Raw genomic sequence first — 14,707 nt, forward strand, 5'->3', positions numbered from 1 at the left:
TGTAATGAGCTTTTTCTATGGAAGGCATCAGAGCAACATCTCTGTGGGAATTTAAGGATGGAGACGAATAATTGAAAAATGATTATTTTTTTTTTTTTCGTGGCGCCGCTGTAGTATAGATAGGGATAGCGAAAGGTCTGGTGACTCAAGGAAAGAAAACCCAATAATCAAACCCCAACATGTCCTGGTCATACATTTTGACTGTAGGACGTTGAATGGAGCATTTTAGACCAGTTGACTGGGTTCCCAAGATTAAACCGGGGTATGTAAGGCTATAAAGAAATACTCGTAAAAATTGACCATAGGATAGAGGTCTTCAGTGTTAGACTGTTGGGGGTCTGATCCCAGGACCCTGTCGATCACAATGCCATATATTCAAGTGTAGCTTCACCTCGTATTGTTTGGATCCATGTGATTGAACCCTCCTTGATCAGACTGATCCAAGTGATCCATTTAGATTGTCAAATTTTGTCTCGCTAATGAGGGATGATCGGCTACATACAAGCCAATCTGCACCCGCTTACCGGCCCGTATACACAGCTGACGAATCTGACTTCTAAAACTTAGTATTGGTTGCGTAGTATAAAGCAATGAAAATTGAACATCTCCTTTAAAGAGGTTGTCCACTACTTTTACATTGATGGCCCATCCTTAAGGCCCAGTCACACTAAACTTACCAGCGATCCCAACAACAACGATACAACCTGATAGGGATCGCTGGTAAGTTGCTAGGAGGTCGCTGGTGAGATGTCACACTAAGCGACGCTCCAGCTTACCTGCGGCCGCCGGCAATGCGGAAGTAAGGAGGTGAGCGGGGTGTTATGTTCCGCTCATCTCCGCCCCTCCACTTCTATTGGGCGGCCACTTATTGACAACGCTGTGACGCCGCACGAACCGCCCCCTTAGAGGAGGCGGTTCGCCGGCAACAGTGACGTCGCTAGGCAGGTAAGTCCCGTGTGACAGTTCCGAACGATATTGTGTGGCACGAGCAGCGATTTGCCCGTGACACACATACGACGGGGGCGGGTGCTTTCACCAGCGATATCGCTGCGTGTAACACCCCCTTAAGGATAGGCCGACAATGTAAAAGTAGAGGACGACCCCTTTAAGCTCTACATCACATACTTATGTTTGAATTTACGGTTTGATCTTATTTTGCATATATCCTGAGCAATGTGCGCCGGCAGCTTGGTCTAAACAAGTGTTAATTTGTCCTCCATCCAACTTTAGACAATAAGCAACGAATTCAAAAACATAAAGTGTGTAGGATGCTATATTATTATGGTAAAGAATAGGCCACAAATAGCACACATTTTTAGCAGCTCCTACCGGCCTTTCGAGCCAATCAAAAGACTCCTGTCGTGAGCCCGGAGCACCCTGTAATTATCCGGTGAAAGAGGCTGTGAGATTACACAGGCATTTGGCATAAGCACACGAGTAATGTTCTAGTTTATAAATAAACCCCCCAAAAAAGAAAAAAAATATATAAAACCAAGGTGGGGTATAGAGAAAAAAGACATTATCATAGGGAGCCAGCCATAGATGCCTCATCTGTAGATCGTAAACTCCATTCAAAATACATGGACCAAAGAAATTACAGAAATTCTGAATATTTTTTGTTTTTAAAATCATTAAAATATGACATAACCGCATTGGTGATTGGGCTTTGATTCAGGGAACTAGTCTAATTGCCGTATGTGGAGTTGAGAAGGAATTTTTCCCCTAATATGTGACTATTAGTTTGTGCCCCATGGTTTATTTTTTGCCTTTTTCTGGATCAACATGTTAAGGTATAAGATGAACTCGATGGACTGAAGTCTACGGTCAACCTTAAAAACTACAAAACCAGGAAATGGAAATTTTTAGAAAAATCTGGTTAATAATACAGAATAAAAGATACCATGAATTAACTAGTACCAACTTTCTTAATGCTTGGTTAAGACAGTTCTTTGCAGAAAATGACACCTTGCTATCTTGCTGGGTTCAAGATACAACAATAATTTCTTCAATACTAGTACTAGTGCATGTCCATCTGTTACCGCTCTTAAAGAGTAACCGTTGGTTTAATTTTTCTTTCCGAAATAAATAGTGTATATGAAAATTCTGAATTCATGAGTAAATTTGATGTACAGTCTGCTCTCCGGATTTACATGTCTCACACTGGTAATGCCCCCTTTCATTTAATCTCAGGATCTCCCTGAGATTAAATGAAAGGTGAAGTTAACAGGGTAAGACATGTAATGACTGACAGTTTGCTTCTCCAGTGTGAGACATGTAATGACTGACAGTCTGCTCTTCTGATCTACATGTCTCACAATGGTAACGTTCCCTTTCATTTTATCTCAGGATCTCTCTTAGATTAAATGAAAGGTGGAGTTACCTGTGTGATACATGTAATGACTGACAATCTGCTTCTCCAGTGTGAGACATGTAATGACTGACAGTCTGATCTACATTTCTCACAATGGTAGCGTCCCCTCTCATTTTATCTCAGGATCTTCCTAAGATAAAATGAAAGGTGGAGTTACCAGTGTGAGACATGTAATGACTGACAGTCTGCTCTCCTGATCTACATGTCTCGCAATCATGATGTCCCTGTTCATTTAATCTCAGGATCTCCCTTAGATTAAATGAAAGGTGGAATTACCAGTATGAGACATGTAATGACTGACAGTCTGCTCTCCTGATATACATGTCTCACACTGGTAATGTCCCCTTTTATTTAATCTCAGTATCTCCGAGAGTAAATGAAAGGTGGAGTTACCAGTGTGAGACATGTAATGACTGACAGTCTGCTCTCCTGAGCTACATGTCTCACACTGGTAATGTCCCCTCTCATTTAATCTCATTATCTCCCTGAAATTAAATGAAAGGTGGAGTTACCAGTGTGAGACATGTAATGACTGACAGTCTGCTCTCCTGAGCTACATGTCTCACACTGGTAATGTCCCCTCTCATTTAATCTCAGTATCTCCCCGAGATAGTCTGCTCTCGTGATCTACATGGTAACGTCTCCTTTTAATTAATCTCAGGATCTGTGTGTGTGAGACATGTAGATCAGGAGAACAGACTGTCAGTCAGTACATGTCTCACACTGGTAATTTAATTTAATTTAATCTCAGGGAGATTTATGTCCGGCCCATAGATCTTAACAGCTCATTTACAAGTTAAGAAAAAGGAGGATTTCCTTGGAATAAGATATTGGATCATAGATATCAAGGCATCTTTTTATTCAACTTTCTATGACCTGCATGTCCCAATAGATGGCTTACAAAGATTGAGTCTACTGACAGATTCCTTTCAAAACTCAAACTATTCAAAGGCTATGTCCACCTTTATATTTTGCATCTGAAATATAAAAAGAATGAAACAGCTTTGCAAATAACCCCCTTTAAAATATCCTACCTTTTTGTGTTTGCAGTGCTTCTCTCTATGTGTATCCATGGTAACAGACCACAAATAAATCCTTTGTAGTCAGATCTTTTTGTCCTGCTACATTCCCTTTCCTTCTTTGCTGTCCTATCGACTCATAGTAGGTGACATACTGCTGCAAAGTCAGACTACACAGGGTTTGTTTGTAGTCTGTTACCATAGAGACACATTGAAGCTTAAAGCAAACAATGGTTAAAAAAAAAAAATTATCAAGATTATTTGCAAAGTTGATATTTTCTTTTTAGGTGCATGGGAACAATAAAAAAATGAAACAGCTTTGCAAATAATCCAGATTAAAAAGTACCCTACCTTTTGTGTTTGCAGAGCTTTTCCCTCTCTATGTGTCTCCATGGTAACAGACCACAAATAAATCCTTTGTAGTCTGATCCTGCTGTCCATTTCATTTCCTTCTCTTTTTTTGTTGCTGTCCTTTCGACTGTAAGTAGCTGACATACCAAGCCAGACTACACAGGGTTTGTTTGTAGTCTGTTACCATAGAAACACATTGATGCTTAAAGCAAACAATGGTACAATTTTTTTTTTTATATATATATATCAGGATTATTTGCAAACTTGGTATTTTCTTTTTAGATACATGGGAACAATAAAATATATATTTGCTTAGGTTTTTCTGTCAATTGGGAGCAACAAAAGTAATTGCTTGCAAAAGTCTAAGTACCCTTTAAATATCATGACGCCTGAGCAACCGGCAATAAAAATAATATTGCATTTAAATTAATCTGGGAATCGAAACAACTTTAAATTAAAAAAAAAAAATACGAGTCTTCTCTATGGTGTTTCTTCTACCTTTAACATTAATTAGCCTTTTCCTGTGGATAAACACAGAACATTTTTTTTTCTGCTGCTTTTCCATTATCTTTTTCAGCCAAGAGACTTTTAGTAAATACTTTTTAATTAAGATAAGCGTCTTGCGTTCTGGTACAGAAAACAGCTAAAAGGATTTGCACCTCTCGTACTCGACACCACAGAACCGCTAATACACGGCCGCAGAATAAATTGCAGGGAACATTAGAAGATGCTAATCAGCTTAAGATGATTTTTTTCCGCTGTACTTACAGGTGTAGGTCATCTCAAAACTGTCACTGATGTTCACAATATCAATTTGGGGTAACAGCTTTGGGGGTTCCACCAACTGAGATAACGCAAAACGAAAGGCGGCATGTTCCTGTGATTGCTGGTTTGGGAAAAGGCCCCCTGTGGAGGAAAAAAAAAAGAATGACATAGTAGTGAATTCGGAGACTAATATTGTAATTTACAGATACGAACATTTGTTTATCACAAAGTGGCCACGCTGCATAAACTGTTAGCGGCAGAGCGTGCTACACTGGTCAAGATGAGGATTGCCACTAATATAGTGAAAATACACTGAAATAATTGCCTGGGATAGTAATTGTCTCTCTGTCTCTCCCAGTCTCTGTCTGTTTTGTCTGTGTCTGTCTCTATCCATGTCTCTTTGTCTGTCTGTGTATCAGTCTCTATGTTTGTCTCTATCTCTATGGCTATCTGTCTCTCTATCTCTGTGTCTGTCTCTATCTCTGTGTTTGTCTGTCAGTCTCGTTCCCTGCCTGTCTTGTTCCAGGTCTGTCTCTTTCCCAGTCTGTCTTTTCCCCCGTCTGTCTCTTTCCCAGTCTGTCTCTTTCCCAGTCTGTCTCTTTCTCAGTCTGTTTCTTTCCCCGTCTTTCTAGTTCCAGGTCTGTCTCGTTCCCCGTCTGTCTCGTTCCCCGTTTGTCTCTTTTCTCGCCTGTGTCTTTCCCCATCTGTCTCTTTCCCCGTCTGTCTCTTTCCAGGTCTGTCTCTTTCCCCGTCTGTCTATTTCCCCGTCTGTCTATTTCCCTGTCTGTGTTTTTCTCTTTCCCTGTCTCTTTCCTTGTCTCTGTCTCCTTCCCTGTCTTTTTCCTTGTCTCTGTCTTTTTCCCTGTTTTTGTCTCTTTTCCTGTTTTTGTCTCTTTTCCTGGCTGTCTCTTTCCCTGTCTGTCTCTTTCCCTGTCTGTCTCTTTCCCTGTCTGTCTCTTTCCCTGTCTGTCTCTTTCCCTGTCTGTTTCTTTCCCTGTCTGTTTCTTTCGCTGTCTGTCTCTTTCGCTGTCTGTCTCTTTCGCTGTCTGTCTCTTTCGCTGTCTGTCTCTTTCACTGTCTCTGTCTCTTTCGCTGTCTCTGTCTTTTTCGCTGTCTCTGTCTCTTTCCCTGTCTCTTTCCCTGTCTCTGTCTGTCTGTATGTCTCTGTCTCTTTCCCTGTCTGCCTCTTACTCTGTCTGTGTCTATGTCTGTCTCTTTTTCTGTCCCTGTCTCTCTATCCGTCTCTCCACCGACATCATATTACCTCACACATAAGCTTCTTATACTAACAATTTATTTTGTTCCTATAGCAACCAATCACGTCTGCTATTAATATCCTATAGCTCGCAGCTCCATTGACTTTAATGGAGGCAGGATTTTTGGAGAGTAACTGTAAAGTGCAGGGTTAAATTTTCCTGTCATAACATAGTCTATGACGTTCTCTGAGTCACATGGGGTGTCTGTGCAAAATTTCGTGATTGTAAATGCGACGGTGCGGGTTCCTTTAGCGGACATACATACACACACACATATACACTCAGCTTTATATATGATATTTTATATATATATATATATATATATATATATATATATATATATATATATATACACACACACAATTTGTTATAGGTTTCCTAAATTCCACGCAGTCCACCCCCTGTATACGAGCTACTTAATGCGATGGCCGATTACTCCATTCATTGTTATAGGAATTCTGAATACACATCTTCTCCCTGTCTGCATCTTCTTAAATTGCTCTACCTGACCGATCTATCACTAAAAATGGCCTGTGTCGCTACGGGAAAGTACCAAGCGAGCAGCGAAGGGAAAGGGAAAGGAAACTTGTGTCTAGGAAAGGGGAAGATGGTGACCCCTGATCAAGCCTACTGCTGGTCACTGGGGTCCCTCACCACCCTAGATAGGTTCTGCACCTATGCGCGGAGCCCGATACCTAACCCTAGGTATTCCTAGTGCTGGGCACTAAATAAGGAAGGTCTTCACCAACCCCACTAAACACTATAAAAGACACAAGGAGGACACACAGGGGCAAAATGCATGGACTACTTATCCACAGATGACATCAGTAGAAGTTCAGCAACGAAACCACAGAGGAGTGCAAGCTACTGTATATGTCGCGGGCGGGGAGGAGGGTGTCAGCACACTACGCTCGCCCCCTCCTGCTCGGGTCCGGCGGTCGCTGCTCAGTGGTGGCTCGAGCTGTAGGCCGGATCCCGGGGGTTCTCGAGCGGCACTCCTCGCCCGTGAGTGAAAGGGGTTTGTTGGGTGTGGGGATTGTTTATAGTCCGTGACGCCACCCACGGTTGTGGTGATTTCACCACCGCTGCTCAATACGGGGATCCCGGGGATGGTGATGCGGAGCAGCCAGGTGTTGTGTTGCCCCTCCGTGGGTAGGGGTTGGTGATCCCGGGGCCCGGTGATGGCTTGGGAGGTGCAGGGCCTGGTGGGCGCAGGGACGCGGGGGCAGCGCTGTGCCTTGCGGCACTGTGGTACTCACTCAGCCTGAGACGTTGACACAGTTTTTACGGTAAACCAGACGGCTGGTAAGACGGTCCCACGGACGGCTGCACTTGCTCTCCCGGTAGATGACGGTGATGTCCCTTTTCCTAGCACCTTGGTGTACTTGTTGGTTGCGATGGGTCCCCACCGGTAACCCGCTCCCCGGCTTCAAGCTGGACCGGGGAAGCTCTACTCTTTACCCGCAGGCGCTGGCCCTAAGAAACTGGTGCCTTGGCGGTGGCGGTGTCTCTTTTACACTGGCTGGGCTGTTGCCTTCAATCGGGACTTGGTTGTTGGGGGATCTACGTCCCCTTCACTGACGGATTCGGCAAATTGTGGCGACTCCAAGCCTTGTCGGGGTCCGAGAGGCCCCTGCCCTGGTGCTGACTGTCCTTCGGAACACTGCTCCAGACCACCGGGCACACAGCCTACGGGGTCCTTCCAGGAACTTCCAAACGGTCCCCCTTCAGACAGTCACCGCCGTTGCTGACCTTGCTGACCTGCCCTGCACTTAGCTGGACTCCTCAGGCTTTTGCACACTCCTTCTATTCTGTCACCACTCTTGCTTTCCTCCTTTACTACTTTTTTTTCTTTACTTTCACTTAGCTTATCTGCTCAAGCCCTGCCTGGGCTACTCCTCCACTCCTTCCACTTCCTCCTCCAAACTCTATCTCTGTTGTTTACTCAAGCTCGTCCCTGAGCTGACTGCCTGGTTTCTCCCGCCTCCAGAGCTGTGTCCTCCTCGGTGGGCGGAGCCAACCGCCTGGCCCACCCCCTGGTGTGAATCATCAGCCTCTGGAGGAAGGCAACAAGGATTTTTGGTTAGCTTAGATGTTTCTACCTGGGATGTAGGGTGTGGTGGTGTGTGACCTGTGTCCCCTGGCTTGCCCAGGGCGACACATTCCCCCTTAGCAAAATGCAGACCGTCTGCGGGCTGCCGTCCAACACCGGATTTATTTTTTTTGTAAAAGATAACATAATAATAATATAACATATTTACATTTTTAATAACTCTTCCCAAAATGGGAGGCACATTTCTTTAACGTTGCAAACGGTTTACGGTTACGGTTTCCGCTCTCTCCCACCCAAGCAACCTGGCCCTGATGCTGCCCCTAAAGCCCAGGCAGCACCCCTTGACCCACAGTCCAGCACACGGTACCCGAGCGGGATCTGTCCTTCCCTCCAGAGGGTAGCCACCGGTTCCTTTGGTGGCTGGGCCCCAGCCTGCTCTGCTGAGGGCCCTCCCTCCAACCTGCCTCTCCGGAGGCGGCATTGCGGAAACGGTAACTGCAAACAACATATTTACAAGCCACTTAACGTTTGTGGGTGCCCTGCAAGTTCACGGGCTTGTCCATGGATAGTTCCCATGCAAAATAACTCTTTAAACGGTCCCTACGGGGACAACGGTGTCGGCTCCAGCCGGTTGCAAATCACGGTAAATCAGGTGAAGCTTCGGTAATCATTTTCATCATTAGCAGAACTTTCAACTTTTAAACAAACAAACAAAGTGGTGGTCCCAACGGGGACGGTGCTACGGGCATCCGCTGCCCTACTCGTACTTTTCTGCTGAGGCGGAGCCATCCTCTGCCACCAGCACATCAAACATGCACTGACATGCCTGCGGTGACAGGGGCACCCGGTACCCATTTCCACCGGTACACGGGGTATGGACAACCACGGGGCCTCCTACATAGCGGTAACGCTCACTTGCTTCTTCAAACTCAACAGCGAACCCGTGCCTGGGGTAGGAGTCATCACCTCTTGTTCCTGCGTCAGGCGGGTTGCCGCCAGCTGTCGCAGCCTCCTGGCCTCCAGCATCCAACACTTCAGCCCCTTCTGTGGTAGCACGGAGCAGCCGATTAGGCGAGCTTACACTGAGGCGCCCCATAAGTAACGGCAAGGGTGATGCATAGGCCGAAACTAGGCCGGGCCCCTCAGCCGCAGCGGCCGGTCCTGGTGGGACATAGGGACGTGGGTCACCAGTCGACTCTGCTACATCCATTCCCCCTCCGTACATCGGGGTAGTCGTAGTCAGCATCTCCACCTCGCTGGTCCACTGTTCCATCATCTGGAGGATTTGTTCCTGTTGACGCTGGTGGAACTGAATCACCCGGGCCTTCATCCAGGCCACGGTTCCAGGCTCAGGGTCTGGCACAGTCACTGCTGGGACTTCTGGCACCATGCTGTTATGGGGCCGCGGCTCCAGCGGTTCCCCTTGGTGTACTTCAGGGACGTCCCGGACGTCTGCAGCCGGCTGGTCCGCCGGAGCGGCTGGGCAGGGTATCGCTACCGGTTGGGCAGGTAGCGGGCCTAATGGTGGGGCGGCAGCAGCTATTACGGGTAGCAGGGAGAGAGGTAGGGTGAGCGGAAGCCGGCTGGGCCCCTCAGCTCCAACGGCCGATCCCTCAGGAATACAGGGGCGTGGGTCGCTTACCCGCTCCTCCAAATCCTCTTCTGCCTCGCGTCTCCACATAGCAGCCACCACGTCCGCCATGTCGGTCTCCCACTCCTCCAGGAGGAGTTGCATATGAGCCTGCAGACGGTTACTCAGCGGGACGGTCCGGTCCCTCAACCACGTCGCCGTGCCGGGCGCGGGGGCTTCCTCGTTGGGAGTTGGATCGTACATCTTGGCAATCGTGCCTTCCAGGAACCCAATATTGCTGCAGAGTCCTGGCGTCTCTGCTTTCACAGCCGCAGCTACATGCGTCCAGCCGCCATCGCGTCCCCCTTAGCTCTTTCCGGCCCCTCCTCTCTCTGGGCGGGGTTTTGGCCTTCGCGCCTCTACTACTCGAGAAGACGCTCGAGCGGGAACTTTTCGCGCCAAAGATGGCGGCTTCTGAAATTTTTCTGCCGGATACCTCCGGCGGTAACAAAGCGCACCTCTACCAGACGGCAGAGCGGTAAGATCCTGTTCGTGACGCCAAGTTGTCGCGGGCGGGGAGGAGGGTGTCAGCACACTACGCTCGCCCCCTCCTGCTCGGGTCCGGCGGTCGCTGCTCAGTGGTGGCTCGAGCTGTAGGCCGGATCCCGGGGGTTCTCGAGCGGCACTCCTCGCCCGTGAGTGTAAGGGGTTTGTTGGGTGTGGGGATTGTTTATAGTCCGTGACGCCACCCACGGTTGTGGTGATTTCACCACCGCTGCTCAATACGGGGATCCCAGGGATGGTGATGCGGAGCAGCCAGGTGTTGTGTTGCCCCTCCGTGGGTAGGGGTTGGTGATCCCGGGGCCCGGTGATGGCTTGGGAGGTGCAGGGCCTGGTGGGCGCAGGGACGCGGGGGCAGCGCTGTGCCTTGCGGCACTGTGGTACTCACTCAGCCTGAGACGTTGACACAGTTTTTACGGTAAACCAGACGGCTGGTAAGACGGTCCCACGGACGGCTGCACTTGCTCTCCCGATAGATGACGGTGATGTCCCTTTTCCTAGCACCTTGGTGTACTTGTTGGTTGCGATGGGTCCCCACCGGTAACCCGCTCCCCGGCTTCAAGCTGGACCGGGAGAGCTCTACTCTTTGCCCGCAGGCGCTGGCCCTAAGAAACTGGTGCCTTGGCGGTGGCGGTGTCTCTTTTACACTGGCTGGGCTGTTGCCTTCAATCGGGACTTGGTTGTTGTGGGATCTACGTCCCCTTCACTGACGGATTCGGCAAATTGTGGCAACTCCAAGCCTTGCCGGGGTCCGAGAGGCCCCTGCCCTGGTGCTGACTGTCCTTCGGAACACTGCTCCAGACCACCGGGCACACAGCCTACGGGGTCCTTCCAGGAACTTCCAAACGGTCCCCCTTCAGACAGTCACCGCCGTTGCTGACCTTGCTGACCTGCCCTGCACTTAGCTGGACTCCTCAGGCTTTTGCACACTCTTGCTGTTCTGTCACCACTCTTGCTGTCCTCCTTTACTACTTTTCTTTCTTTACTTTCACTTAGCTTATCTGCTCAAGCCCTGCCTGGGCTACTCCTCCACTCCTTCCACTTCCTCCTCCAAACTCTATCTCTGTTGTTTACTCAAGCTCCTCCCTGAGCTGACTGCCTGGTTTCTCCCGCCTCCAGAGCTGTGTCCTCCTCGGTGGGCGGAGCCAACCGCCTGGCCCACCCCCTGGTGTGAATCATCAGCCTCTGGAGGAAGGCAACAAGGATTTTTGGTTAGCTTAGATGTTTCTACCTGGGATGTAGGGTGTGGTGGTGTGTGACCTGTGTCCCCTGGCTTGCCCAGGGCGACACATTTATGCTTGCACCCAGACCTAGAATGAACTGAAGAATATCATCAGCACCAGTCCAAAGAATGAAGGGGTATTTAAACACCAAGAGAATGCTGATGATCAACAGCTGGGTGGAAGGAGAGCTCCTGCTGGGTCCAAAAGGGGTAAGATGAATCCAGCAGGATGCGCGCTGGCCCCGCCCCCGCCGCATATTTATGTCACTGCGCTGCCCAGCTTCCGGCCTCTCTGCAAAACACCCGGACCTGTTTCCCGCCCTCTCTCATCCTGTTTTAAATATTTATTTACCCGCACCAGACGGCCGGTAGGCGTACAATGTCCCTAAACCCCGTTGTGTTTGCCAGTTAAGGCCTTATTTTAAGCTGTGACCAAATTTTTGCCAAAGGAAAAAGATGAGAGTGTTTGTTTTCGACGCCTCTCCTTGGAAAGATGGAAATTTAAATAAAAAAGTATTTGAATGGTTAAGGAAGATGTTGTCGTGTCTTTTTTAAGGGGAAAAGAGGTGGTGGGGTCCGGGCAGTCTTCATTGTGGAGAGTTTGCGGGGATCTCACCCTGGATGCAGTTTCTAGTGTTGTGCCTGACCAGCACAACCATCGAGGGTGTGTTTAACCTTTACTAATCCATCATCAATTAATTGCGAATTCACACAAGGAGCGCCTTTGTCCTTTTTTTTTATATCAACATGATATCTCCGGTCCTCCTAAGAGCTCCTCCTCTTCTCCACACGTGTACAATCCTCACCAAATTGCCTTCAAGACTTCTCCCGAGTATCCCCCATCCTCTGGAATTCTGTGCCTGAACATGTCTGACTATCCACCACATTTAAAACTTTCAAATAGAACTTGATAACCCATGTCTTCAAGAAAGCTTACAGCCTGCAATGACCCCGCTGCCACCTCACCACCACCAGAGCGCCAAAACCACCCAAACCTTGTCTCCTTCCCCATTATCCTGTAGACTGTAAACCTACAAGGACAGGACCCTCTCCCCTCTGTTCCAGTCTGTCAATGTTAGTCTGTTTACTGTAATTTGTATTTTGTATGTAACCCCACTCTTGCGCAGTACCATGGAGTCAATGGTTCTCTAAAAAGAAATAACATTAATGCACTTGTGTTCCGGGGGACAAGTAAACCTGCCTCTTTTAGAAATTTATGGCATTTCTTGTGGAGGTCATAAGACAACCTCTTACAGGCTAAAAACATCATACAGATTTATTAGGTCGAACCTACTATACAGTATTAAAGTGGTTATCCTAGGTAAATGAGCACAGGATCGGTGATAAATGTATGATCTCTGAAGGCCCCACCAATCACCAGAACTTAGTTCCTCCTCACTGTACCACAGAAGGAGAAGTAGTGGTCAAGCACACGCCGTGTTTTTTCATTCATTTCTATGGGGCTAATGGAAACCACCAAGCAATGTCCCTGGCTATTTTTGGTCAGCGCCATAGACATAGCACGGAGCTGCAGAATGACCACCAACGTGAGGCTCAGGATCATTGTTCTAGTGATCATGGAGTCCTAAAAATGAATAGGTGATAAAAGAGTAACCTCTTTAATTTAGGGAAAAATAATTCCTTCCATGCTCCAAATACTGTAATCAGATTGAATCCAATTTCTGTAAATCTAGTACATATAACTTGTAAAATTATATTTTTCAAAAAAGGCATCCAGCACTTGTTCAATAAATTGACCAGTACAACATCGTATGGCCGAAAGATCCACAATCTCCCTGCTCTTACAGTAAAAAATCCCTGTCTATGATTATGATGATGATCAAACCTTCCTCTAGATGAAGAGAATATCTCCATGTAATGGTTAAAAATCTAAATAAAGACCAATTTCTGTCTTGTCTTTATTTATCTTTCTGGAAAAACCCAATCAAAAGGCCTCGAAGATCTCACTTTGATAAGGTGGGGGTTCTTGGAGCTTCAATCATACACGTAGACCATATATACTTTACATCCCTAAAAAAGTCCTAACAATGGAGCTATCTAGCACCAGCAGGCCTAGACTGGCCTACAGGAGAGCAGGAGAATCCTCTGGTGGGCCCCTTTTGCACTAGTATGTCCCTTACCATGCTTAATGCTTAATAAGGAAGCATCCCATTATTCATTTTACAAACTACCCAGCATTTTATTATATAGAACCATAAGTAAATTTATGAATGTAATATTTGCATTTAGTTGATCAGTGGGCCCCCAGAGTCATTGCTTCTAGTGGGTCCCTGCTGCCTCAGCCTGAGCCCCAGTTATTGTAATCTGACCTTCAGCATCATGTCCTGAAGGTCAGAAAGTTCTAAAAATGAGGTTTTATTGAATGTAGGGTCATCACGGTCATCTCTCTGCTATTAGAGTTTAGTGAAAGGTTCTGGTTCTGAGTCTCACTTTACCTTGTGAGACTCTGCTATTTAAATGTATTCCCTTTCCTTTGGGGAGGAGAGGGTTAATGTCAGTATTCCTTACCATAAAGCAGTCTCAGTACAATCCCATGTGTTTCCGGTTTGGGACCACTTCCAGTCCCTTTATATACTCTCTGCTACCAGCATAGGGTGCCAGTTATTCTCTGATCTGATTCCTTTGGATGCTTGGCCTGGAGGTGGAAGGAGCTGCTGAAATCCTCTCTTGAAGTTGCTGTGGTGGCTGCAGTCTTGGTTCTGACAGCAGCAGATATTTGTTGCTTTTCCCCCTGTCTGTCTTCCTTCTCTGGTGGGTTGTTTCAGTGCAGTGGTGGGACTAGTGAGCCTTACTTAACCACAGCCTAGCCAGGGACTTTTGTAGGGTCTTTCCAGGGCTTGAGGTTCCTGCTCGGTGACAGGTGAGGAACCTATATAGGGACTGGCTAGGAGTGCAGGGTACAGAGGCAGGTAAGGGGAGGAGGGGTCCAGCTTCCCTCTCTCTAGCACTAGGGTCCACCATTGTTAAAGTGTCCCCGGTGTACCCCTTGTTTGTTGTGGTTGTACCCCTGTTTAGTTGTATATTTGGCCTCATGCCAGACTGTCCCAAGTCCGCGACATGACAAGGGTATGATGAACACTTTAGGAAGGATTGTGATGGTAGGGACCACTGAGAATGTATTAACAACCCCACATTCTCCTAGATATCACAGAAATGTATACATGTGCCGCCCCAGCAGCAGTCGAACTGCTCGGATCCGGGGTTGCTGTGGCTCGAGGGTCTCCAGACCCGGGACATGCGGCCACTTCAAATGTGAAGGGGAGATATTTACAAGGGATAGTTTGTGGTTCGCGGTAAGGGGAGTACTGCCGCTGCCGATGGGAGTATCCAGGGGAGATGGAGTGGGGCAGCCAGATGGTGATCCCTCCACGGGTAGGTGAGGCCCCGGGAGTCTGGAGATAAGTGGTGGATAGTGATGTGCAGGCTATGCCGCAGGCAGGATGCAGGGAGAGCAGTGTACTCACTCAGGTTGTATAGACGTTGGTGCAATCATTAAGCAGACTCTGACACAGAAGTAA

At 47.6% G+C, this 14,707-nt stretch overlaps 1 protein-coding gene across 4 annotated transcripts in view; it reads right to left on the bottom strand.

The window, feature by feature from the left end:
- Positions 1 to 14,707, bottom strand: part of GRIA1 (glutamate ionotropic receptor AMPA type subunit 1) — a 370,258-nt gene that overhangs the window by 318,188 nt on the left and 37,363 nt on the right. For all 4 annotated transcript variants that reach the window (XM_075344320.1, XM_075344318.1, XM_075344319.1 and 1 more), the window contains exon 2: positions 4,510 to 4,647. In XM_075344320.1, the coding sequence (XP_075200435.1) occupies positions 4,510 to 4,647 (138 nt within the window). The remainder of the gene's footprint in view (positions 1 to 4,509; positions 4,648 to 14,707) is intronic.

Source organism: Anomaloglossus baeobatrachus, chromosome 4, assembly GCF_048569485.1.
Source record: "Anomaloglossus baeobatrachus isolate aAnoBae1 chromosome 4, aAnoBae1.hap1, whole genome shotgun sequence".
NCBI classification, from domain to species: Eukaryota; Metazoa; Chordata; class Amphibia; order Anura; family Aromobatidae; genus Anomaloglossus; species Anomaloglossus baeobatrachus.